This window comes from Protopterus annectens, chromosome 10.part0, assembly GCF_019279795.1.
Source record: "Protopterus annectens isolate FY-2018-M chromosome 10.part0, PAN1.0, whole genome shotgun sequence".
Lineage (NCBI taxonomy): Eukaryota > Metazoa > Chordata > Ceratodontiformes > Protopteridae > Protopterus > Protopterus annectens.
In genome coordinates this window covers 1,427,610,825-1,427,638,705 of record NC_056744.1, presented here as the reverse complement: position 1 = coordinate 1,427,638,705, position 27,881 = coordinate 1,427,610,825, and the positions used below count along the sequence as shown (strand labels likewise).

General features: G+C 41.0%; 1 protein-coding gene across 1 annotated transcript in view; it reads left to right on the top strand.

The window, feature by feature from the left end:
* The window catches only part of KIF14 (kinesin family member 14), a 2,369,812-nt gene that overhangs the window by 1,438,125 nt on the left and 903,806 nt on the right, over positions 1 to 27,881 (top strand). The window contains exon 16 of the mRNA XM_044086046.1: positions 11,567 to 11,727. Within this exon, the coding sequence (XP_043941981.1) occupies positions 11,567 to 11,727 (161 nt within the window). The remainder of the gene's footprint in view (positions 1 to 11,566; positions 11,728 to 27,881) is intronic.

Sequence of the window (27,881 nt, the reverse complement as noted above, 5' to 3'; positions counted from 1 at the left end):
ATATATTCTCCAAGATTGGAATATATGACACTTCCAGATGTTCCACCCTGACAAAAAAGTGGGACAGAGTAGGGTGTTCCAAAGCTGCGAGTAATCCAGGAGGTCCCATTAGACCAGAGAGGAATCCTGAGTGTACTCAAGGTTCTTTTTAGTACTAAAAAATAATGAGGACCTAAGCTAGCTGTATCGATTTATCAAGCAGACATATTTCTTGGATGGTCATGGTACAGTCCATATTGCCTCTTCTAAGGAAGGACTACTGGATGTGGTCAGAAGGACTAGGAAGATGCCTACTTATCACAGCAAGATAGCCAGGCAATTAAGGACTTCCAGGATGGCTGCATATTGAGTAGCAGCTTAATTTCAGCTCTCCCAGTGTGAAAACAAAAACTCAGAAGAGAAAGAGAGACAGCAAACGCATATTTTTGGTTAAATTTTGGTAACTGGCTAGTAAGTACACTGCCTGCATGCCAGCAAAACAGAAATTCAGAGAATTTGAAAGAAAATCAATAACAAAAGGTAAGGGAAAGACACTGACTGTGAAGTATTCTGCAACTGTTCAACAAAAAACATTGCAAGCTCCAGCTTTGGTGCAAGACATGACTTCCAGTAATAACCTAGAGGAAAAAATAAGTCACTTGTAGTCGGAACTGATTAAAATGAAACACTGTAGGAGTATATCAACTCAAATAAAAGTCTGGAAAAAATGAAATAAGCTTTAAACAGATATTCAGATGAGGAGATAAAATTGCAAAAATCAGAGGCTGAAATGAAGAAAAGGCTGGCTGAATATGAGACTGTTCAAGAAGAGTTGTTTCAAAACAAAGCTTGAGTGCTTAAGTTAAAAGTTTGTCTAGTTCCAAGGGAAAAATTGAAGAGGAGACTTTGTGGAGCCAGGAATAGTTTTACCCTTGCTAACCAGCGCTTATTTATAGCAGGGAAATGAAAGAGATAGAAATTAGCCCAAAATGGCCAATAAACTACTAATTTCTGGGCTGAAACCACTCCTCCAGGGACAGATAGGCTGCTCAAAGCTCCCTTCTCTCACAGGTGAACAGAGAAACTTCCTTTTATCCAATTAAGGTATGGGCAAACACAGAGATTTGTAACACAGCCCTGAATTCAGCACTAACCTGATGTTGGTATGAACGACCTGAGACATGCCTCCCTGGACTACATGAAAAGAGACATGGAAGAGCTCTCTGATCTTGTAGCTCAGGCAGGTATGACCCCAGCCCTGAGTAGCATTCTGCCATCACCCAGAATGATGCCGCAGTACAAAGACAAAATTATTGACTTCGACAATTGGCTTCTGGTGCCATTCTAAAAGGATCCAGTGTCTGTCTGCCTGGGATGACATGGTCGATAGACCACGATGCTTTGCCAGAGATGGCCTGCACCTGTCACCCCTGGGATTCCGGATACTGGCTAAGGTTCTTGCCGCCGCTATAGTGCCTTTTTTAGGCAAGGTTCAAGTGACAAATTCACCACCATAACAGGAACAGGCAAGCAAAAACTGAGGGTGATGCTACTCAATGCTAGAAGTCTAAATCTCAAAATGCACTCACTCGAGGCACTCCTTAAAATGGAGAACATCGATATCTGTGCAGTGACTGAGACCTGGTTCAAGGCTCCAGAGAGCACCCCTGCACTACCAGGCTATAACTCATACCAGTCTTTTCGGCCATGTAACCTGGACCGGAACACCAAAGGCAGAGGTGTGTCCATATTCATTAAGGATATCCACACCTCCAGGCTAGTTGCTCAGCATAATGCAGCCAAGGTTATCCAAGTGCAACTAACTCTGGGCAAAACTGCAATCCAAATTGTAGCTTGCTACAGATCACCCACCATGCCCCAGGATTCCCACTCCTCTTTTCTTGATGTACTGGAAAATATTAGGGTTCAACCAAACAACCTAATAATGGGTGATTTCAACTACCCCACCATTAACTGAGAAAACTACTCATGTACCAACTCCTTCACTCAACGCTTTCTGGAATTCATAAACTCCAATGCCCTGGATCAACTTATCCACACCCGCACCAGGGGCAACAATATCCTAGATCTAGTCATTACCAATATGAGTGACCGGAGTTCCACACCTGAAGTCAATGCCTCATTGGTCCGATCTCACCATAAGCTAATTACCCTAGATATGCACATCCTGCTTTCACCCCCCATTAAGGAAACCATAGTAAAACATTTCTCCAAAGCCAACTTCATGCTTCTTAAGACAGAAGTGGTGAACTTCATGACATCCATGCAGATGGACAATACAGTTACGACTACTGAATCCTATACAATTGCACATTATAAGCACTTACATGAGTGCATGGATCGTGCTATCCCAAACAGAACCAAGATGCTATCCTCCGAAAAAAGGAAGCCAATCTGGTGGCCCCCTGCCATAAACAAACTGTACAACAGAAGGAAGAAACTCTTGCAAAAGAGAGTAAAATCCCACAAGTGGAGGAGCTCCCTGGTCAGCCTCAGTAAGAAGCTGCCATCCCTGATAAAATCCTCCAAAGCTAGTTACGAAATCAAAATCGCCACTGATTCTAAAGACAACCACAAAGCATTCTATAGCTATGTCAAGAATCTCAATGGCAACACTCAGATCTGCTCTGAGTTACAACACAATGGCACTAAATATACAGACCCAACTGATATTGCCAACATCCTGGCAGATAGGTTCAGTGCTAACTTTACCCCCCTCTCACCCCCTAAAGAGCCCATCTCTATACCGGAAGAATGCAAAGGCCCTGTAATCATGGCTGCACAGGTAAAAACCACACTCTCCAAAGCCAAGAACACAGCATCCATGGGACCAGACAAAATCCCAGGCTGCGTTCTACACGAACTACAGAACGTACTGGCACCCCACTTAAGTACCATGTTCAATCATAGCCTCACCTCAGGCTTTGTGCCTGCTGAATGGCGCACAGCAACGGTTATCCCACTCCACAAGGGGGAGCCACCACGGACCCCGGGAACTACCGCCCCATTAGCCTGACGAGCCTGGTCTGCAAGGCCATGGAACGTATCATCATGGAACTTATAAACAAAGACATTTTTTATCTCCAAAATCTGGATCCCACCCAGTTCGGGTTTGTAAAAGGCAGATCATGTCTCCTAAACCTGATAGACTTCTTTGAAGCAGTCACCAAAGCCGTAGACAAGGGTAGGGTGGTTCACACAGCCTATCTAGATCTTGCCAAGGCTTTTGACACCATCCCCCACTTTGGAATTAAAGATAAACTCACTAAACTAGGTATAAATCCCTATGTCACAAGATGGGTTGCCAACTGGCAGACTGACAGAACCCACACTGTGAAAGTAGCAGACTCCAAATCTGACTTCAGACCAGTGACAAGTGGAGTACCACAGGGTTCAGTCCTGGGTCCTCTCCTGTTTGATATCTACTTCTCTGAAGTACAGGCTAACACAGAAGGTCTTTGGCTAATGAAGTTCGCAGATGACTGCAAACTAGGAGCCATAATCGAAACTCTTAATGATGTGGACATCCTACAAAAGGGCCTCACTGAGACAGATGCCTGGTGTCAAAGCCATGACCTCAAGCTCAATGTCAAAAAGTGCATTGTCATCCCCTTTGGTAAAAACTCTGTACCCATGAACTACAACATAGGCGGTAGTATACTTAACACCGAAAGTGTGATAAGAGACCTTGGGACACAGGTGGACTGTAGTCTCTCCTTTGATAATCACATCGCCACAGTAGTCAGGAAAGCCTTCTATTTGGCACAGCTCATCACAAAAGGTTTCTCATCCAGAAAAAAAGAGGTCATTGTTCCCCTCTACTCATTACTCATTAGACCCATTATAGAGTACAACGCCCCTTTTGGTATGTACCTCACAAGACATCTACAACAACTGGAAAGGCCGCAGAAATACCTCACAAAGAGGATTACCGGCCTCAAACAGATGCCCTACGCAGACCATCTGAAAAAACTCCAGCTTTACTCTGTCACATATCACCAACTCAGAGGTGATCTCTGCCTAACATACAAAGCTGTGTCAAACCCAGAGCTGTTGGACATGCTCCAATTAAAGAAATCCCAATCCCTCCGAGCTACAAGCTCTAGGGACCTAAACCTTGTCACCACAATAAACAGAACATGCCGGAGGGATAGATTCCTGTCCCAGAGACTTCCCATACTCTGGAATAAACTTCCTGTCTATATCAAACAAAGCTTCTCATTAGCACTCTTCAAGAAAAATCTTGAAGATTGGATGGGAAATAGGAAATTCACCCCGGGGATCACCTCTGTGGCTCTGCTCAACAGTGGCACAGAAAAATAATTTTCTTGGGTGGCAAAAGCCAGGGTTCCTTTTTGGCTGGGCTTGTATAGGCCCCAGGGCCGATAGCCTAGTACCTACCTATGAACCTATACTAACTTAGAAAGGCGGGAAACAAGTATATATATATATATATATATATATATATATATATATATATATATACATACATACATACATACATATATATTTTTTGTTTGTTTTTCAGAAAATAAAGCATATACACTCAAAAAAAACAAACAGTTTAAAAGCACAGAAAAGGATACTTATTGTTATATACCGCAGATCAGAGTTGTAGTCAATGCCCCCAGTAATAAAGTAGGAAGAAACACAAATACAGTAAAAGCAGATGAATAAAGTGCAATTTATATATATATATATATATATATATATATATATATATATATATATATATATATATATATATACAATAGAAAACAAACTGATTTAAACAAGTTACCCAGTTAACCAGAAAAAAGCTCAAAACTGAGCCCTGTTCCAGCAGTCTTCAATCAGAGAAGTTCTAACTGCACACCCCTGCTTACCAGGGCGCAGGGGAACCTTCTCCAAAAAAGATGGCCTGGATCAGTGCTCAAGTATTACAAACAAAGCTAGATTCAGTAGGCCTGAATCTGGTCTATGCTACAGCAACAAGGCGCACCAACAAAATGATTTCTCAAACTTTGTGGCTAGCACTTAAAGTACAGAGAAATCCCTCTAGGCTATTAAATATCGGATAACAAAGAAGTGATAACACCACCCCCTCTTATAGCAAAATAACTGCAGAGAGAGAGAGAGAGAGAGACAGCACACTGTTCAGAAACACACAATTAGGAAACAGAAAAAAATGAAAATGCAGTATTTTTAAAATTGCAAGTTTGTACTTAACAGAAGACTAAAATTCACTACTGTAAGTTTCACTTAGCTTCAGCTTGTAATGCAGATGTTTGTAACCAAGCAAGTCTCTCAGGAGTTGAGCATAAAAAAAAGGGTGGGGGGTGGTAAAAGTATTAGGAGGGTAAAACTTCATCAGCTGAAGATATGCCCAGTTTTGTGCATTAGTATTACGTTAGTAGGTTTTGAGTTATTTAGGGTGTATTTTTGAGGCCTTTCAATAAAACAAAAAGTTTTGTAAGACGTGACATAGGCTCAAGTGAATATGACAAGAAACAACTGTATAAAAGATCAAACTGCCAAACATTACTGTGTGCATGTTACACAAAACTGAAACTAAATACTTAGGAAAAAGCTGTTACACATAAAAGGTGGGAATAATAACTTTTTAATATAATGACACTGTCTATATTATCTTTTCATGTCAATGGTCTCACAGATACATACAAAAAAGAAAGAGCAGTGAACTATATTAAAAATGTGCAGTACTAATATCTGTGCTACAGGAGACACATTTGGAAAGAACTGAACATGTGAATTTGAAAAAGGAAGATTTTCAGGATGGTTATTCAGCAGAATACCCGGGGCAAATGAAAAGAAGAGTACTTATATTAATTGCAAGAAGAGCTCAAATAGTAATCGAAGAGGGTACAAAAGATAATAATGGCAGATTTGTAGTACTAAGGGGCTAGTGGCAAGGGAGGAGGATTATACTGGCATGTATTCATATTCCACCTAAAACTGCTATAAATTCTGGGAGAAATAATTAGTTTTCAGCAAGGAATATTGCTTACAGGTGGGGACTAGAATTGTATTTGCAACAGTGAGTCTAGGGGTCTCAGAAAGGAACATATAACAAAGGAGAGTAGATTTTTTAAGAAATTTATGAAAATATTTGGCATGGAAGATGTGAATTCAGTAAGAGGATTTCAGAGTGAATTTACATAGTATTCCCTAAGATACAAAAAACTGGGCTAGGCTAGATGAAACATGTGCATTAAAGTTTTGATGTGCATCCAATAACTATTTCAGATCACATAACAGTAATAACTAAAATAGAAACGCAGGATAATGAAATAAAAATGAGACACTGCTGCTTTCCCACCCTAATTATTCTGAAATGATTAGAGAAGATATAAATATAGCTACGGAGTGGGATAAAATTAAAGTGGAATTTTAAAATAGGGTGGAAATAAAAAAACAGATATGGTTAAGAAGTAACAAGAATTATTTAGAGGGACTGACAAAGTATTGCACAATAAGGTGGTTCTCGCAGAGCAAAAAGAGGAGCAATTACAGAACACTAAGCCAAAAATAAGAGAGTACCATGATAATATGCATGATTTTAGAAAGATTGCTGATAAACAACAGTTTTTTTATAATGATTCCAGAGCCCAAAAACTTTTAGCATAACGACTCGGGCAATTGAAACCAGAAAGGGTTGTTGTCAAGCGTAAGGAGCCTATAACAAGGAAGATAACAAAGAGATCCTGTAGAGGTACTAGAAATATTTCAGAAATTTTATGAAAGTCTGAATAAAGCAAAGACATATGGAAATAAAGAAAAGGTACAAATGGAAATGTGTATGGAAAAATTAAATATGTGAAAGTTAGAGATATATGAGCCTCAATTACTAACAGTTAGGATAGCAGGATATGAGATAAAAATGGTGATGTATGACCAATTCAGAGAAAAGTCCCCAGAAATATATGGTATTACTGTGGAAGGTTGGAAGCTAGTGGGGAAAAAACTGACAGAGATCTGGAAAGTTTTGTTTATTAGTATTTTAAGAGGAGGAGAAGCACCAGCATCTTGAAAAAAAGTGATGGTGGCTGTAATACCTAAAGAGGGTAAAGGCCCATCAGAACTAGTTTCATACAGGCCCATTTCAATCCTAATCCATAATTGTAAAGTGTATATGTCTATAATGTCTAAAAGAATGGCAAAGGTGATGCCAAAACTGATAGGTATGGATCATTGTGGCTTTGTGCATGGGAGTCAAACATTTGACAACATTAAGAGAACACTGATGATCCGGAGGGAAGCAGAATGTAAGAAAATACCACTGGTGTTGGTGGGTCTTGATGCAAAGAAAACATTTGACACTGTAAGCTGGACGTTTATGAGCAGGACAGTAGAAGCATTTGCATTCCTTCATAAAATTATAAGGTTGATTAGGATATATGAGGGATCGGGAGCAAAAATTGAAGTAGATGGGTTCCTCTCTGATAATTTCTGTTTGAGCAGAGGAACCAGGCAGTGGTGTCCTCTTTCTCCTTTGTTATTTGCATTATATTTAGAACAACTGGCAAAGAAAATAAGGGACTCAGAAATATAATTATAATATAATCAAGGATATAATTAGTATGATAGTCAAGAAAAGCTGGTTCTATTTGCAGATGATGTTATTTTATACCTAATAAAACCAGAAAATGACATTTCAGTGTTGTGGAACATTCTGAGGCAATTTCAAATCTTTTTGGGATACAAAACCAGTTCAGCTGAAACAAAGGCGCAATAGCTGTAAATTATGTGCCCCCAGACACAAATTTGTTCAGCAATATCCATATTTATGGGGACATGATAAAATGAAGTACTTAGTGGTACAGATTAAAAATGATTCTGCTGTGGCAGCTAAGGATAGGTGGGAAGAGACTAAACAAAAGATAATACAAAAACTGAGAAATTGGAAACACTGTTTTATGGATATGGATAGCAAGATACAAGCAGATAAGCAGTTAAACTGTTTTAGTCCGTTTTATTTTATGCACAGGTCAGGCATATTTTTTTCAACCAGACGAAAAGTTGTGGATTGCAATTGATAAAGAGCTGAAGGATTTTATTTCGGAAGGGAAGACAGCAAGAATCAAGTGGGATAAACTGATTCTTTCACTAGAATTAGGCAGTTGATTTGAAGGGGTATTTCAGCGCTGCACAGTTAAGGCTGCTATACATAGCACAAGCCAAAGCCTATAATTCAAAATGGAAAGGAATGATGATGAAACATGGGGGGAAGCAAAAGAAACAAGGAGAGAGTGGAATTTTGGATGCAGATCCTTAAGGAAAATAGCAAGAACCATACAGAATATTATATTCATAATGTAGCAGAAATTATTCTAAGAACTACGCTAACATGGGACTGGAGAAAGGAGATTCTGCCAATAGGGATAACTGCAATTAGGGATACAAACAATAGGCAAGAGGGGGCTGTACTTTTTAGAGAAAACTGGCAAAAGATCCAAGGTATTGGGAGCAAATAAGTAGAGAGGGAAAGGTAATAAAATGGGAAGAAGCCCAGAATTTATTTGGGCTGCAGGCTAGGTATTGCTTTCCCTATCAAGGATTAATATGAGAATATAGGCAAAGAGAAAGAAATAGGGGGCCCCAAGTGACAACAGCACTGGTTGAGTTTTTAGTAGAATCTAGAACAGAAGCTGCTGTTAAAAAAGGAGTAATTAATAGAGCATGTAAAATATTACATGATAACTATAAGAATCAATCAGCCGAGGTTAGAAAAGATTGCGTAGAGAGATTGGATAAGCAAGTCATAAAAAACAGTGGGGGATATAGGGGTGGGAGGTTAGCATAATGGTTAAGGTGTCTACCTTGCAAACACAAGGTGCAGGGTTTGATTCTCACAGGGGGTAATTGGCTAGGCTTAAAATAGCCCACAAGGGTAGTTAGCCTATTACTAACCTATGAACCTATGTATATCTCCCAATATGCAACAAAATCTGGAAGATTTAGGATCTTTGTTAGCAAGTGTTTACATAGGTATTTTTATACCACAGGTATACTCTAAATAATTTTTCCACAGGTAGACAGCAAATGTTGGAGGTGTGATGGGGAAGAAAGAGGTAATTGGCAACATATTTTCTGTGAGTGTTATAGGTTCATAGGTTATGAGTTGGCAGACTTCAAAGATTCCCTGCAGACTACTCTGTCAGAGATACTGGGTGAGAAAATTGGCTTAACTATGGACATTATTTTTTTTTCTGTATGATACAGAATCAGAATTACCTAGAGATAGTAAGGCCTTGCTGAGTCTAATTATGTTGGATGTCAAAAAAGCAAGTACTAGAAAAATGGAAATCAGACTCTATGCCAACTGTACTAGAAGTAGTGAATATAGTAACAGAGATAAAACAACTGGAATTGGGATCTTAAGAAAAGGGTAGGATCAAATTACATAGGAAAAATGGAAATTGTGGGAACAATAACTGCAGAGAAGGAATAAGGTTTAAAAGAAGGCAGAATTTGAATGAGCTATGTAATGTTTGACTGACAGTGGCTGGATAGATTATAACTGATGTATAATGTTTGCAACTATAATTTTGTTAATATGGTTTGTTTTCATTTGTATAAATTTATGATTGTCTATGTCATACAGGATAATTTAATAAAGATGTTTCTTGTTTAAGAAACAAAAAGAGATAGCCAGGCAATCCAGGATGTTCATGTGCTTCTGGTTGAGAAGCAGTCATTTCCAGTTCAGAACTCTGCCTTTTGGTGTCATCACAGCCCCTTGTGTGTTCATCAAATTTTCAGCAGTGGTAGCAGCCCAAATCTGGTTGCAAAGGATCCAGGTGCTCCTGTACTTAGACCACTGTTTCATCAGAGCCACCACAAGAGAGTTGCTGGTCCAAGTAAAGGACTCCTTACCCCATATGTGCTTGTCCTTTGAGATTACAGTAAACTTTGAAAAATCTAAACTGAAGACACTTCAGATCCTAGAATTTATAGGTTGCCACCTGGACACTGCTGTCCAGATAGCCAGGCTACATTTGTTTAGATTGTTGTCTCTGTCTTCAAGCTTTATAGGTTTTACATTATCACAATGCATTGGATCGCGTGACTGTCTGCCTGTTAGATTCTTTGACTGCAGCTATCACTCTAGTCCCATAAGCAAGGTTTTACATGAGAGTAAATGAGTGGACTGTGTCACACCAGTGGTTCATGATACAGCAACCAATGGATCACCCCATCGAACTCATCAAGATCTGCAGAGAAACGTATACAATGGTAGCTAACTTCTCTGATTTTCTTAGGATGCTCATTTGTGTTTTCCCCACCAAGGGCCTTGCAACTACAGATGCCTCTCCTCTGGGGTGGGGGTGGGGGGGGCATTTCAAAATAGGATTGTCATTATCCAAAGTACTTGGTCCCAGACTGCGGCCAATCTTCACATCAATGTCCTGGAGATGCATGCAGTTCTCTTTACTTTGCAGACCTTCCAGTATTTCCTCCTCATGGGTGTAATTACAGTACAGTCAGAGAAGAAGTCTGTAGTCATGTACATCAAGAAATGGTGGAGAATCCATTATTACCCATTATATTGGGGAGCCTTGGAAGTTTATTAGTGGGCAGTGTCTTCCAAGTGCTTTCTTATTGCAATGCACATCCCAGGAAAGTCCAGTATCCAAGTGCACCAACTGAGCAGGACTATCCTTCTGCCATGAGTGGTGTCTTATCAGTCAGTGCCAAACAAGATTTTCAGCTACTGGGACCAGCTCTGCTGCAACTTTGCAATACAATCAGTACCAAATGCAACATATTTTTTATCCTGATCCCTGAAGAGGGAGAGTCTCTGAGGAATGCTATGATTCATACTTGTCCCCTGGGTCTCTTGTATGCTTACCTTCTAATTCCTTTCTTAGACATGTTTCTGCAGAACGCAGCCTGGTGCAAAGAAAAAAGGGTTTTTATTGACCTCTTTTGGCCTCAAAAGGTTTGGTTCCTCCCCCTGTGGCCTCACTTAGTACATTCACCCTGAGTACTTGATCCCTGGCAGGGTTTGATCTCTATAAAGGCTTGGGCAGCCTTTGGTGTGCAGTAGAAATTATCTTCTTTCCTATCTTGGCCAATATCAGGAAGACGCTACAACTAGCTTAGTTTGCTTTTTACTGACTGATATTTTAGTCATGAATAGCAAAGATCACAGAAGGATCTTAGCCAAGCTGTCTTTAGTTCCTGCTTTTATATTGTCCAGTTTTCTGTCAAAATTGTTAGGGAAGTATTTCACTTTTGGAAAGGCTTTGTCAAACCACCAAGATACAATGTTACAGTGTTTCTGCAGGGCTGGGGGGTGCTCATCAGCTCAGGATGGCTAACAAGCTCATTGTTTCATTTGTTGTAGAAGTGCACCAAGAAAGGAACCAGTGTGATAAGTTAACATTTCTTGATAATGTTGTTTTTTTCTTTTTCTCATCATTGTATTTTATTTTCCACATATAACAACAAAAAATATTCTTCTTTGCATGACACTCATTCATTATAACTTTAAAGTATGTGTTTATTTTTATATGGAATATTATTCGGTAAACTGACTGCAGCATAATGTGTTTTAATACAGGGTGATCGAGTCATTCTTGGTGGAGATCATTATTTCAGGTTTAACCATCCAGTGGAAGTTCAACAAGTAAAAAAATATACTCATGAAAGTGTGCTTTCAAGTGATGTCAGAAAAGATTATGAGTATGCAAAATCAGAATTACTGGCTGGACAAAGAGCACAGTAAGTCTTTATAGTCACTAACAGTAAAAATGTATTACTTCCTCACATAATCATTGATTTTAATCTTTTTTTGTAGCTTTAAACATATTTTCTTTTCTCTCTAGGATGTATGTAGCCAGATTTTTCTTATTAGTACTCTCAGGTCCCAGTGTTGCACCCCCCCCCCCCCCCCGCGCTGATCATTTACAATGTGGTACCACCCTTCCCTCCATTTAAACCCTGTCCATTTAACATATTGGTCTTCAGTTAACATCCTTACACAACTCCCCAGTAATATATGTGGTTAGTATGAAAGATTATAGATGAATGCTTCTCTGTGCACTTTATTGATTGTGTCACTATATGTTAATGTGAAGTATGCCGAACCTTAGAACCACAGCTTTTGTAGTAGAGATATACGTTTAGCACTAATGTAAAAACTTTGGCTGAACAAAGTGATTAATTCAGCCTCAGATGGGATGATTTACCCTTGTTTGGAAACTTCTCATAGCAGGTACAAAAGATGTAAACCTGGAGCCCAGACTTAGATGACAGTGGCTTGCCAGCCTACATGCACTCAGCTTGCAGAGCTGGACAAGAGGAATAGATTACGTGAATCTGTACAAGTAATATAAAGAATATCAAATCAGACAGTGCTCCTGTGCCATCATTTTAGGTTTACTTCATAGGTTCATACTAGGCTATCTGCCCTAGGGCATTTATAAGCCTAGCCAGAGTGTGTTTGGCTTTCGCCACCCATTTTAAATTAATTTTGCTATGCCCTTTTTTGAGGTTAGTATACTGTGCCTCTGTCTAACAGTGACACAGAAGTGATACCCGGGGTAAACCTACGATCCCCCATCCACTCATCAAGATTCCTCTTGAAGAGAGTCAATGAGGGACTCTGCCTAACCTGGACTGGGATTTTATTCCAGAGTGAAGGGAGCCTCTGGGTTATGAATCTGTCCCTCCAGCATGTCCTATTTATTTCAGTGCTGAGGTTCAAGTCTCTCGAGCGCGTAGCTCGATGGGATTTGGATTTTCTGAGGTGCAGCATGTCCATTAATTCCGGGTTGGACATGGCTTTATACATCAGGCACAGATTGCCTCTGAGCAGGTGGTATGCCACTGAGTAGAGCTGTTGTTTCTTTAACCGGGCAGCATATGGCATCTGTTTGAGCCCTTTGATCCTCTTGGTGAGGCACTTTTGGGGTCTTTCCAGTTGCTGCAGGTGTCTGGTAAGGTACATCCCAAAAGGGGCATTGTAGTCAATTATGAGCCTGATGAGGGATGAGTAAAGAGGCACGATGACCTCCCCTGATCTAGATGTGAATCTCTTCATGATTAGGTGGGCTATATAAAATGTTTTTCTAACCACTTTTGGCACTTGGTTGTCAAATGAGAGATTGCTATCAACTTGGGTCCCCAGGTCCCTAATTACTTCTTCCGTACTTAATGGATTACCACTTATGTGGTAATTTGTGGGCACTTTGTTTTTGCCAAAAGGGATGACTATTCACTTTTTGGCGTTTAGCTTGAGGCCATGGCTCTGGCACCAGTTGTCTGTTTCTATGAGGCCCTTTTGGAGGATGCTTGTGTCGGCTGGAGAGTCGATTATGGCGCCCAGTTTGCAGTCATTTGCGAACTTGGTCAGCCACAGTCCTTCCCTGTTGGCCTGTACCTCTGAGAAATATATACCGAACAAGAGAGGCCCCAGGACTGAGCCTTGTGGGATGCCACTTGTTTAACTGGTTTGGAGTCTGACATGGCTCCAGCAATTCTAACCATGTGGGTTTTGTCCTTGAGCCAGTTTGCAACCCATCTAGTGACATAGGGGTTTATATATATATGAGCTTATCTATAATGCCCGAGTGGGGTATTGTATCAAAGGCTTTTGCGAGGTCCAGGTAGGCTGTGTGGACCACCTTCCCCTCGTCAATGGCCTTGGTGACTGTTTCAAAGAAATTGACCAGGTTTAAGAGGCAGGATCTGCCCTTAACAAAGCCGAACTGGGTAGGATTCAGTGTCTGTAGGTCCCCAATATCTTTATTTATAAGGTCCATGATGATCCTTTCCATAGCTTTGCAGACCAAGCTAGTCAGGCTTATGGGGGGATAGTTTCCAGGATCCGTTGAGGCACCACCTTTGTGGAGAGGGACCACCGTTGCTGTACGCCACTCTTTGGGTACATATCCTGTAGTAAGGCTGCGATTGAACAGTAGTTTTATGTTTGGGTTTAGCTCTTCTTGGAGTTCATGTAGGACGCAGCCCAGGAAAACGTCTCATCCCATTGATGCTGTGTTTTCTGCTTTGGAGAGGGCGGCTCTTACCTGAGCATCTGAGATGTCAGGGGGGCAGCACTCTGCTGGGATAGATATTTGCCCTTTTGGTGGGGGGGGGGGAGAAGTTTGCCATGAACCTGTCAGCTAGGATGTTGGCAATGTCTGTGGGTTCGGTGTATTTTTTGTCATTTTGGACTAATTCTCAGCATATCTGGGAATTCCCACCCAGGTTCCTAACATAACTAAAGAAGGCCTTGTGATTATCCTTAATGTCCTGTGCAATTTTTCTCTCGAAGCTGGCCTTAGACGATTTTATGTGTGCCCGTAGTTTTTTGCTAATACTGATCAGAGATGCCTTCCCTTTTTTGGGATTTTGATCTATCATATAGTAGCTTCCTCCTTCTATTGTATAGTTTGTTTATGGCTGGGGTCTACCAGACAGGACGCCTGCCTTTGGAGGATTGGGTCTTGGTTTTATTTGGGATTGCATGCATTCCTGAAGGTGTTCATAGAATGTGTTTATAAAGGATTCTGCGGTCTGGGCCGTATTTTCCACAGGCCCGGGGGCTTTGAAGGAGTCCACCTCGGTTTTGAGGAGTGTGAAATTTGCTTTAGAGAAGTTTTTCACTGGGGTTTTCTGGGCAGGGGGCGGGGTCGGGATGTGAATATCCAGTGAGATTAGTTTATGGTCTGATCTTACCAGTGAGGGATACACTTCTGGTCTGGAGCATAGAGTCCCCATGTTGGTGATGATCAGGTCCAGTATGTTTTCCCCTCTTGTAGGAGTGGTAACAAGTTGTTCCATAGCATTTGAGTTTATAAATTCTAGGAACCTTTGGGCTAGGGTGTTGGAGCTAGAGTAATGCTCCCAGTCTATGTTTGGGTAGTTGAAGTCACCCAATATAATGGTGTTTGAAGAGACCTTCATATTTTCCAATGTTCTCAGGAAGGCCGAGTGGAGTTCCTGGGTTTGGGAGGGTGGTCTGTAGCAGGCTATAAACTGGAAGGCAGTTTTACCCACTGTTAGTTGCACATGGATAGTCTCTGATGCTTCGTGCTGTGCCACTTACCTGGAGGTGTGGGTATCTTTGACGAATATTGATACTCCCCCTCCTTTTGTGGTTCGGTCCAAGTTTTGGGGCCGAAAAGCGTGGTATGAGGTATAACCTGGTAGTGCTGGGGTGCTCTCGGGAGCCTTGATCCAGTTTGGTACTGCACAGATATCGATGTTCTCCATGCTAAGGAGAGTTTCGAGTGCATGCATCTTGAGGTTTAGACTTCTGGCGTTGAGTAGCATTACTCTTAGTTTCTTATCCCTTGTGATACCTATCGAGGTGGGTTTATCTTTTGAGCCTTGCCTAAAAAAGGCACTATGGGGGTAGCAAGAGCCTTTGCCAATATCCGAAAGCCCAGGGGTGATAGGTGCAAGCCGTCCCTAGTGAACCATCGTGGCTTGTCGAGCATGTCATCCCAGGCTGACAGGCATTGGATCCCCTTTGAATGACACCAATACTTAAGCCAATTGTTGAAATTGATCATCTTGTCTTCATATTATGGCATCATTCTTGGTGAAGGTAAGATGCTACTCAAGGTCAGGGTCATACCGGCCTGGGCTACATGCTCAGAGAGCTCCTCTATGTCTCTTTTCATGTAGTCCAGGGAGGTACGTCTCAGGTCATTCACACCAGCATGGACAATGACTGAGTCATATTTGTACTTGCCTTGGAGTGACCTGAGTGCTTGTGTTATGTGGCAGATCCTAGCGCCCGACAGGCAGCTCACCGTGACCTTCTCCTTGTTCAGCCTGGTGAGCGGGACGTCAGTGTGCCTGACGATAGAGTCACCTATTACAAGTGTATCAGGTGTGTTGTTTAGTCTTAAGGGCTTTGACTGTTCGGCACACTGGCTTTGTGAGCTATGTGTTGCACGTGTTTTGTTTTGGGGTAGCGGTTGCTTGGGTGTCTGCTTTGGAGGTCTCTGCTGCTTAGGCAGATTTTTATTTAGAGCCTCCAGTATGTTTTGTGTGTTTATGTGTTTGGTTTGCTGTCGTGGTAGGTCTATGTGAGACTGGAATTGTAGTGAGTGTGGTTTCCTTTTCCTCCTGACTGGTTACGCCAGTACTGAGTTGAGAGAGCTTAGCCTCCAGTTTGGCTATATGGTTGCATCTCTCACATGTGTTGGAATTTGTTGGGAGGAGGAGAGGGTTGTCTGTGTACATGAGCAGTTGTAACATTGCCTCAAGATTCCCAGATTCACCAGCTGGACTAGAGAGGAGATTGACAACTGACCTTTGGACATGCTAGAATAGTATTGGGAATTCCTTTGTAATTGAAAAAAGGGCCAATGGGGAACAAGGTACTCAAGGGGAGTTTGTGAGGGTGTAGTGCTTTTAATTTTTTAGCGCTGAGCTATATAATTGCTTTAGTGAGCAAGTGCCAGGTAACTTAAAAGCAATGTGCTGCAGGTAACTTAAATGCAAAAAACGACAAACAGTAACTTACATTTAAGTGAAACAAGGAAATAAGTACAGTAAGCAATGCAGATATCGCTAGGGATTCACAGAAGTGCTGAAAAGCCGTGTTTTAGGTGGAATTAGCATTTCAGGGAATTAACAAGCAAACAAACAACAAGCATACAAACAAAGCTAGATTCAGCAGGCCTGGATCTAGTCTATGCTACAGCAAACAAGGTGTACCAATTTCAGTAAGAAACAGTTCAAATATGCAGGCTCTATAAGCCTTTAACCAGAAATTCCCAGCTCAGAAGGGCAGAGTCCAGCCTCTCCTCCCACAAGAGTGCAGACCACGAACCTTCTTAATGTAAAATAACTGGCCTGAAGCCAAAGTGCTTAAACCAGAACTAATACACTTTTAGAATAACAGACCCTGAGCCCTCAATCAGCAGTTCCCAACTTAGAAGGATGTAAGCTACCTGTCCTGCCACCACAGTGCAGGCCACAAACCTTCCTAATGTAAAACAACTGGTCTGAAGCCCAAGTGCTTAAACTAAAAGGCTTAGAATGAGTTACACCAAGCAGTAATAAATACAACTGAGTACTTTTAAGATGACGCAAAAGCAAAATAAAGTAGGAAGAAGCACAAATACAGTAAATGCAGATATATATATTTTTTTTTGAGTGAGGAAATGAGATGGGCCCAGGAGGAGTATCCAAGTGCAAATTTACAAGAGGGGCGGGCAGTTTCAAAGCCACCAAGATTATCACCAAGACAAAAACAGGGAGGATAGGTGGGGACCTTCTGAAAAAACAGTCAACTTCCAGCTAGATATTGCTCAATGCAACACAAACAAATTACTTTAAATCGTGTATTATTTGATAAAAGTGCAGGTAAAAGTCTACTTAACTCCACTCATGTAGGTCTCAGTTGGCCAAAGCTCACAGTTTAAACAGAAAACAATTCACTGTACCACTTGTATAAGACAGAAACTGAATAACAATGAGGTAAACTACCCCACTTATCACTGGCTATGCAGGTTTTTTAACAAGCCTTAACTGAAAATGCCACTTGTATGAGACCTACTGAAAAAACAGTCAACTTCCAGCTAGATATTGCTCAATGCAACACAAACAAATTTCTTTAAATCGTGGATTATTTGATAAAAGTGCAGGTAAAAATCTACTTAACTCCATTCATGTAGGTCTCAGTTGGCCAAAGCTCACAGTTTAAACAAGTTAATTAAATAAGAATAAAAAATGGTATGTGTGTAATATAAAACAGCTACTGATTTCCATAAACATTTGAAAGTGATTGTTGTTCATAATTACTGGTGACTTTCATGACTTTTTGCTGTAGTACTACATTAATGTTTCAGATTTTGGTATTATGCATATATTATAGAGAGTTGTTGATATAATATCACAGGTTGATTTATCCTTTGCTGGGTTCATCTTTTGCACTGATCATCATTCAGAAAAACGTGGAGAATTTATTTTTCAAATACCTTTATTAAATTCTCAAATTTTAAACAATGGCACAGGTGAACATACATTAATAAAAAGTAAAACACACCATAATAAACATTTTACACTGTTTTTCATGCATTATGTAGTATAACCCAAGCAGACTTCATAGACTTTTTCCACAGGTGTGATGGGAAAGAGAGAGATAGTTGAAAACATGTTTTTTTGGAATGTAATGAGCTGGCATATTTTAAAAATTCCTCACAGAGCACTTTGTCAGAAATGTTGGGGTGCAAATGTTCATAACTAAGGAAATTATTCTTTTGAGCTAGCTGGGTTGTAGATTCTGAATTGCCCAGGCATAGTTAAGGCTTGACTAATATTAATTATTTTTGCTTCCAAATAAGCAATTACTAGAAAATGGAAATCAGAATTTAACCAGTTTTAATTGAAGTACTGAATAACGTAAAGGAGATAAAATAATCGAAGATGGGACCTTTAGATAAGGGAAGGAGCAAATTGCATAGAAATAAATTGAATCTGTGGGAATAGTACTTGAAGAATAAAGTTCAGGAGGAGAAGTGAGACCGAATGTTGAATTGCTATGTGTGCTCTAACATGAGAGTAGAACATAAGCACTCTGAAAGGTGCTTAACAAAACTTGTGCTTCTTTTTGACATCAGAGACATGTATGTAATCAGTGTACTACAGGTGCTACAAGTATATTGAAATGCTTGAAAAACTACTTCCTGATGCTGCAGGATTAAAGTAGTATGATGTGAACAAGCCATTGATGCTGTAAGTCGATGCCATTCAGAATGGTATAGGAGTTGTGACCATACAAGAGAGAGTAATAGCTCAGCTGTCCGTGGTTCATAAACATTTACAGATGAACAAGAGAGAATTATTCAGCTAGAAAGGTAACTATTAGCAGTAGTGTTTGTGTGTGAGACATTCTACAAATCTATGGCAAAGAAGTTCAAGTGGTAACATTAAAAACACTTGAGTATTTCTACGTAGGATTGCTGAGACTGCATAAAATGTCATATAATAAACTTAGAAACGGTATTATAGCACCAAGCTAGGATCTGGAAATAGCAGATAAGTTGTGTAGATCATATTTACCAGCAAAGCAGGAAGAAACAGTAGAAGAACTAGAGATTATGTGAGTCATGCCACTGTTACCAGTGAGAGAGGAAAAAAGAATCTCAGAGACAGGCCTATACTGATTTGGAAATGCAGCTACTGAAAGACATCACAATGAAAGACTGGGCTGAGCTAAAAAAAATAAATAAAAAAATAACAAAGAAAGACATTCTGAAGATAAAACAAGTTATGTTCAGTGCTTATGTTCAAAACTTGAAGAATCTCTGTTCCCAATCAAGTGAGGAGAACAGGTACTTGAGAACATACACAAATTGCATCTGTGAATAGTAAAATGTAAAGAAGGAAAGAGCAATAATTGTAATGTTCTGGCTATTAATGCCAGTTCTTATGGAAGTACTGCACAGTATTTACCATTTGCAGTGCATACCAATAATCCAAATGAAGAAAAGCTACTATGCCCAATTCCAGGTCATCCTTGAAGTGAAGTGGATACAGATTTGCTCTGTTTCAGATGAACCACATGTGTTATCTCTGTGGATTATTATTCAAAATTCTGTGAAATAATCTGACTGAAGGACACATGAGGTGCAAATGTATTTTTGAAGTCTTTATTACTGAGACAGGAGATAGCTGATATGACATTTGACAATCAACCACAATACAAAAGTCAGACGTTTAGAAGATTTGAGCATGAATGGGTGTTCAGGCATTTCACAAGTCCACACTAACCCTATTCAGTAGACAAGAGAAAAATAACTATCCAAAAAATGAAGAACATAATGAAAACAGCTTTGCAAAAGCTAAGAAAATCGTCTTGACATTTTAAAATATAGGGATGCCTCATTGCAGGGACTCAGACTCTCACCAGCTTAACAGTTGATGGTCAGAAGTTTAAAAACTGCAAACCACCATAAAGTAAACTCTAAAAAGAAATCACCAGAAACAGAAATACTGTAGTGCAAAGTATACAAAGTGTCATACTTAATGGATGGTGACAAATTAGGAAACCAAAAGCCATGGGAAAGTCCTCAGCCTGAAGTTGAATTTGGTAAAAATAGCTTTTAGTTAGTGGGAAAAAAGTAACCTGTGCAGAACATATAGTCAGAGTTACAGGAAGAAGAGCATCCAGAAGAGTGGCAGACCATCTTTTCACAAGAACATAAAAACAGTACAAACTCTGATGGTCAAGGATATACAGAGAGGGAGACCGAGACAAAACAGTCCTGTTTAATACTCCAGGTCTGGTAGACTGTTAAATAATTCATACATGTATATTGTTATAGTTTAAAAATGATTGAGAACTTTGAAATATTCATTTATTGAAATGTGTTATGAACATGTTAAAGTCTGATTTTGACATGACATCACATCACATGCTTAGTATAGTGTTAAGGTTAATTTTAAAATTGTTTAATGTGTGCTATTTCATAGGTGTGTATATGATTTTTCTGAGTTTAAAAAAATGGAGTCTAACGATAATGAACTAGCTACAGTGATTTGTGCATGATGTGTTGCATAGTTCTTCCATATAATTCATTTGGAATATAGATCTCATGGAGATTAGACCACATCTACTGTGTGTTACTGATTAAGGTTTCTGATGTGACAGTTCCTTTTGTTATCTGAGACCCTCTTAGTGATGATAAAATGACAAGAGTCTTATTTTGCCCCATCATTAACTGACCTCATCAGTTTGACTCTGGACATTTACCCATGCCTATCATTCCTGCCCAGAGAGACAGCCCAAAATGTCATAGCCTTGGAAGCCTAATTGAAAGTGCAAGATGGGGTGGATATAGAGCCAGGGTGTGCAGTAATCACGCTCTTGTGGACCTTATAATAATGTCACACTCATTGTCTGCAGAGTAATCTCTCTGTTGTGAAAATTCTGGTAGTGTCAAACTCCTGTCATTTGGCTCAAAAGTGATGGACTGTGACTTCCAAGATGGCTGCACATTGAGTAGCAGCTTAATTCTAGCTCTCCCAGTGTGAAAACAAACTTGGCACAGAGGCCAGTAGACTTGTGTTTATGGGTAAATTTCAGTAACTGGCTAGTAAGTGTACTGCCTGGATGCCTGGAAAAAAATCAGTTACAAAAAGTGAGGAAGAAACACTGACTGCAGAAAGTTTTGCAGCTGTTCAGCAAAAAAGCAATGCAACCTCCAGACATGAATTCCAGTAACCTACAGGAAGATATAACACAACTGCACACAGACCTGGTTAAAATAAATGAAACACTGATGGAGTATATCAACACAAACAACAAAAGACTGGAAAAAAATGGAAGAAGCTTTTAACAAATATTCAGATGAGGTCATAAAGCTGCAAAAATCAGAAGTTAAAATGAAGAAAATGCCGGCTGAATAAGAAACTGCTCAGGATGAGATGTTTCAAAAAAGAATAGAATTAGAGGACAGAGCACATGGGGAAAACCTGAGATTTTCAGCTATACCAGAGAAGCTGGAAGGAACAGACTGCATTAATTTTGTAAAAGCACAAATAAGCAACTGGACTGGTATTCCACAGCAGGAGTTGTTAGTTGAAAGGGCACATCATGTGTATGCTCCAAACCTGGCTATGAGAAAGCAACCTAGACCTTTAATAGTAAAGATCCAATCCTACCAGCAGGAGTTTATTTTGGCAAAGCTGTGGCAGAAGGACAAAGTACTACAAATGGGAGACAGCAGAGTGTTTGTGGAGAATGATTACACATTGTAAACCAGACAGAAGAGAAGCAAATTTATTCCATTATTCAGAGAATGTCAAGAAACAGGTGTCAGATTCAAACTGCTGTACCCATCTGTCTTCAAAGTATTCGTCTCTGAAGGGACAAAATCATTTTTTTTGATGAAGTGCATGCTAAGGAGGAAATACAAAAGTTTGTCCAAGAAAAAATGAGCTGTGAAACAGAAAGAGATTCTGATTCTTGTTCTTCTGGTAATAAAGACCACAGAGAGACTGTACCTGTGAAACTTTTTCCATTGTTCCCATGGAAAGTGTTGGAATGAGGGAAGGGAGCACAAGAGTTGTCTAGAAGAATTAAGATTACATTGGAAATGAAGTGGAGACAGGATTTGAGAGATGGAGATGAACAGTAATAAAACCAGTAACTTAATGTGGGATTATACTGCAATAATTGTGTGTGTGAAGTATGACAGAGCAAGAAAATTGGAAATATTGAATTTTTTCAGAATTTGTTGAACTTGTGGAGAACTCAAAAGCATATGCCCTACTTCATGTCATTAGTGTTCAAAAATGCTTGGGGGAGAGGAGTGAGAAGGTTAACTGTAAACAAAGAAATGTTTTTGTTACTAGCACTATTTTTGTGGTGTATTGTTTTCTTTCCATGCTATAAAGTAAAGATCTGATGTTGTCAATCTTTATTCATTCTCACAGATAGGTTCACTTCCAGAACCCTTGAAACCGACTCAGCCATTATACAAAGCTTGACAAACAAAACAAGCTCCAAACAAAGCAAAACACTGGTAACCAAAAGATAAAAACAAACCACCCTAAAACAGGCAGAGAAAACTCCACTTTAATGACACGAGCAGAAAACAGCAAGTTTATGGTTTAAAGTTTATGAGACTTGCAGTTTTCTGTTCGTGTCCTTAAAATGGAGTTTCTCTGCCTGTTTTGGATTGGTTTGTTTTTTATTATGCAAAGCTTGCGCCTGCCAAAACCTCTCGAGCTAAGGCTCTACCCATAGTGCCTCTCTTCCCAATGCCTCAGAACTCATTTGCCATGTACAACTTTGAATGTGTCAGCTGTTGCACTCAGCTAAGTGTTCAAACTTTTTGATATTTCTCTATTATTTCCACCCTTTATTCAATTTTCTGATATTTACTATCTTCTAGTTTCCTTGTGTTTGTGCGAGTGATTCTATTTCAAACTTTTTACCTCAAGGTCTCTCTCTCTCTTTACTATTGTTAGTATTAGGCCTCTCCTTCCCATTTACCATTGGTAATTCCTTGATACCATTGTTGGTATCCCTTTCCCTACTCTTTCTTCATTTTCTTACCTGTTTGGGTAGTCTTTATATACCATAATTGGTATATTTAAAAAAAAAAAAAGCTTTCTCTTTTCTTTCCCTTTTTCCTTTTGAGTGAGTGTGTGTGAGTGTGGGCATCCCTTGCAATTGACTAAATAACATGGCAGAAAAGCAGAAACGAACCTCCGGGTTCAAGTAATGTAAAGACTGTGGCAGAAAGTTTCCCAACTCGGATGGACATCTTTCTTGTGTTTGTTATATAGGTGTCCCTCATCTGGAAATTCACCCTCCATGTGCACTCTGCAAGGGCTTTAGTGCTGGAACTCTTACAGAGAGATGTAATAAATTGATACTTAAGGGACTGTTGAAATGTCCTTTTGTTGAAGACTTCAAAATCTCAAAAAACTGACACTAAAAAAAGGAGCCATTTGGTACCATCTTCCCCCAACGTGCATAACTCCAAGATTTAAAAATCTCCAGTTCCTACGCTTTCTTCAGAATCGAATGCAAAACTGCCAAAGATATCATTGTCTTCTGTTCCGGCACCAAAACCAACAAAATCTTCTTCAGTGCCGTCTACTATTGAGACTATCCAGATATCTTCAGTACTGACCATGACTTCAATGCCGATGACCCCTCCAGCACTGTCCGTTGCCACTTCCACTATTTCGATACCATCTTCAACTACTATTCAACAGTCTAGATCATGAGTACCCCCAGGACTAGATATTCTCCTTCAATAGACCCCTTCTTGGGTCAGCAGCTGAATCCATCAGGAATGTCCTTCCATTTCTTTAGGAGCCTATCGAAAATGGATAAAATTAGATTAGTGGATCAGCCTATGGCAGCCTGAGACCTTTCTGCTCCCTCTCAGACCTCCCTACCTCCCAGAACAGAAGCATTCTCTCCCAAGACTCCAACATATATTTCTCCTTCATCCTCTTCTCAGGTCTTGGAGCCCATTGCTTCCATGCTGCCAGTGCCATCTTCCTCTGTACCTATGGTGGATCTCACCTCGGTACCAGAATTTACTCTGTGGTCTTCGGCTCCATTGAAACTATCGCACCCACGGGACTGAGATTTGTCTGTCAGTTTGGGATCCCTGGATTTGCTCCAATTTTTTTCTACGGTACAGTCCATGGCTGTTGGTGCTTTTGTAGTTTCAAGTCCTCTCTCAAATCCTACTCTGGGGGGGCGGCTCACCAGAGTGGAGTGTGACCCCAGTTCTGAGGTTGTCTTTCTCAGTTCTGGGCCCCCATCCCTCTTCAGGCAGGTCTGTCCAGATTATGGAGAGAGCCCTAGCCTCAGCAGGCTCCCAGTTGGTACCAACCCCATCTGAGTGCCATATGTGTGTTCCCTCTGGTTTGCAGCTGACAGAATCTGCTACTTTGGGACAGTCAGCACAAGAGCAGCAAGCTACCCTAGTGCAGGGTCCCCTCTCTACAGAGTCCTCCTCAGATCTCCCCCTGAGAAGCCACCCCATAAGAGATCATGCAAGAGGAAACACTTGGATTCTCCAGAAGAATCAGTCACTGAGGATACAGATTACAATGAAGGGGAAGGGTCACCCATGGTCACCCCCTGAAAATGTCTCCTTTGGAGACATCCTGGAAGTTTTAAAACAGAGGGGTGATTGGAAGCCCTCAAACCCATCCTCTGAAGAATCTGTTTTCTTGCAGGCTTTTCTTGCCCTGTTATCTACTTCTTGGGTGACCCTACTTGCTGATGAACTAATCAGACTTATCGTGCAGCATCCATAGAAAGTTTCTGACACCATAGAGCCTATTCCCTGGACACCGGACAAAATTCTTTCAGCCCCTGAGGATCAGTCCTCTTGGTCTAAGGGTCTAGCAGTGGATGTCATTGTGGTGGAGGCAGCCTCAAAAAAGGAACCTACTGAAGAAAGTTCACCTGTCCATCCTTCTAAACGAGAGTCCTGGCCGATGGACAGATTTGGGAAGCAGGTCTTTGCTTCAACGACCTTTGCTATTCGGTCCTTGAATTTTTTTGGCGCACTTCACTCAACTCCAAAGGGATCTGATAACTGAGTTTTCAGATATCTTGGCAGGAGCAGTGTCAGATGAGGTCCGCGATAAGGTTGCCTCCCAGCTTGCCACCCTGGAGCCGATCTCTCATTCATCAATGCAGCTTATTGTGCATACAGCCAAAGGGACTTTTAGAGCAGCAGGTACAGGCGTTTCCATTAGGAACCATGCCTGGATGTGCTTGTGTGATTTTGTGGACCCCTTCAAGTCTTCCTTTATCAATGCTCCTGTGGATGCTACTTCATTGTTTGACCCAAAATTCAGAGACACATTAGCCAGGTTTGAAAAGGATGGGAAGACCCTTTCTGCTGTGGGCGTGTGCTTTTCCACTCCACAATGACTTACTCCAGAAATCAGCGGAGTGGAAAGATGTGGTTCAAGAAGACCTAAGGGCCTTTTTTTGACACGTGGTGAGTATTCCTCCTGGGGCAGAGGGCGGTGCTCTTCTGGAATACACCACTCCTGTGGCAGATGGGGTTCACAGAACTAGGGTTCCAGGGATTACTTTTCTGGACAACCCTACCAGTGTACCTGAGTGGCGGTCTGATTGTTTACCTCTGGAAGCAGTCGGGGGAAGATTTTCTCTGCACCACGCAGCCTGGCACTCTAACATCAGATTGCTGGGTGCAGACAATTACCAGAGTTTACCGCATTCCCTTCCAATCTTTTCCCGAAACCACAAAGGTGAATCCCCGATGTTCCACCCATTCAGAGGGATATAGCTGCACTAGAGATTCAAAAGCTGCTTCAAAAAAAGAGTCATCCAAGCAGTCCCACCAGACCAGATAGGATCCGAATTTTACTTAAGATTCTTTTTAGCGTCAAAAAAGACAGGGGACTGGAGGCCAATCTTGGACCCCAGCATATTGAAAAAATTTGTACGACAGACAAAATTCCGTATGGTCAAGGTTCAGTCTATCTTTCCATTTCTAGAGAAGGACAATTGGATGTGCTCTATAGATCTTCAGGTTGCGTATTACCACATAAAGATGGGCAAATGCTACAGAAGATATCTCCGCTTCCAGCTGGGAGCTAATCATTACCAGTTTTGAGCACTGCCCTTTGGTCTCACCACAGCCTCCAGAGTGTTCACCAAATGCATGGCAGTTGTAGCAGCTCACTTAAGGCTTCAGGGATTCTGTGTGTTTCCATATCTAGACAACTGGCTCCTCACCACCCCCACAAGGCATCTGCTGCTTTGCACCACAGACTCCATTCTACACCTTGCCCAGTTCTTAGGCATTTCAATCAACAAAGAAAAATCACAACCGTCTCCCGCACAGGACTTGGAATTCATTGGAGTGAAACTAAATACAAAATCCTGCATGGTCTCCCTTCCTCATCACAGGTTGTTAAAGTTTAGATCTCAACTTCAAGTGATTCTCACCCAAGACAAAGTTCTTGCCCGTCTGATACAACTTCTCAGATCCATGGTAGCAACAATAACATTAGTCCCCCGAGAGAGGTACCACATGAGGCTGCTTCAATGGCTTCTAGTGTCTCAATGGTCACACCTGACTCACTCCATGTCTTATCCAATACTGATAACGAATCTCTGTAAGAAAGATTTATTATGGTGGATGAACCCAGAAGAAGATTTTTGGAGTTGTCCTTTCTCCCCCTCTCAGCCCAAGGCCCATAGTGAGCTTCCGGGGGGGGGGGGGGCATTTTTATGGAAAGACTGTCCGAGGCACTTGGTCCCGACAGGAGGCCAGTTTGCACATCAGTGTCCTAGAACTAAGGGCAGTGCTTTTAGCTATGCAAGCATTCCAGTCTGCCCTTCCATCCGGGAGGATCGCTATCCAGTCAGACAACATGTCAGTAGTCTGGTATATCAACAAACAGGGAAGAACCAGATCCTACCCACTATGTCGGGAAGCCCTAAGAGTTTGGCAATGGGCAATTGCCTCCAACTGCTTTCTAATAGCAACACATATTCTGGGGAATTCCAACGTGATTGTGGACAAACAAAGCCAGTGTATCCTTCTACCCCATGAGTAGTCTCTCAATTCCAAGGTAGCAACGAAAATGTTTTGCGTGGGGGTCAGCCTTACTGCATTCTGTTTGCCTTTCCCATAAACCACAAATACAGCAGCTACTTTGCCCTAGTCCCCCCCCCCCTCATGGGGAGTCCCCAAGAGATGCACTTCTATACGACTGGCCCCTGGGACTTCAGTATGCCTTTCCACCAATTCCTTTGATTCCCCAGTCTCTGAAGAAACCCCAATGATTGAGAAGCAAAGTCATTCTCATTGCACCTTACTGGCCCTGTCAAGTCTGGTTTATCTTTCTCTGGCCTCACTTGGTTCACCACCTATGGAGTCTGGAACCTACTTTGGGCCTGTTATCTCACCCTCAGGGCTTGGTGTAGCCCAACCTTCAACAAATCATGGTGATGGCTTGGTTTCTCCACTTCCAGTAATTGCCAGGCAAAACAGCTTATCCTTCCCAGTGCAAAAGATGCTTCTGGTTTCTCATAAACCATCCACCAGAAAACTTTACATTAACAAATGGAAAAGATTCTCTATTTGGTCGGATACAAATGGTTTTGATCCTTTCTTGGCTCCAGTTAAGGTCCTGGAATACTTAACCACCTTATTTTATTTTGGAGCCTCAACTTTTACCATTAGAATTCATTTAGCTGCCATTTTGAATTTCCATTATGGTTTTGATGATCATTATTTGATGTGTCACCATCTTTGCAAATTTTTTCTTAAGGGTGCTCAACATTTTAAGCCACCTTTCAAGGATGCATTATCATTTTGGGATTTGACCTTAGTCTTGCAGTGCTTAGTTTGTCAGCTCTTTGAGCCAGCAGCCACTTGTGACCT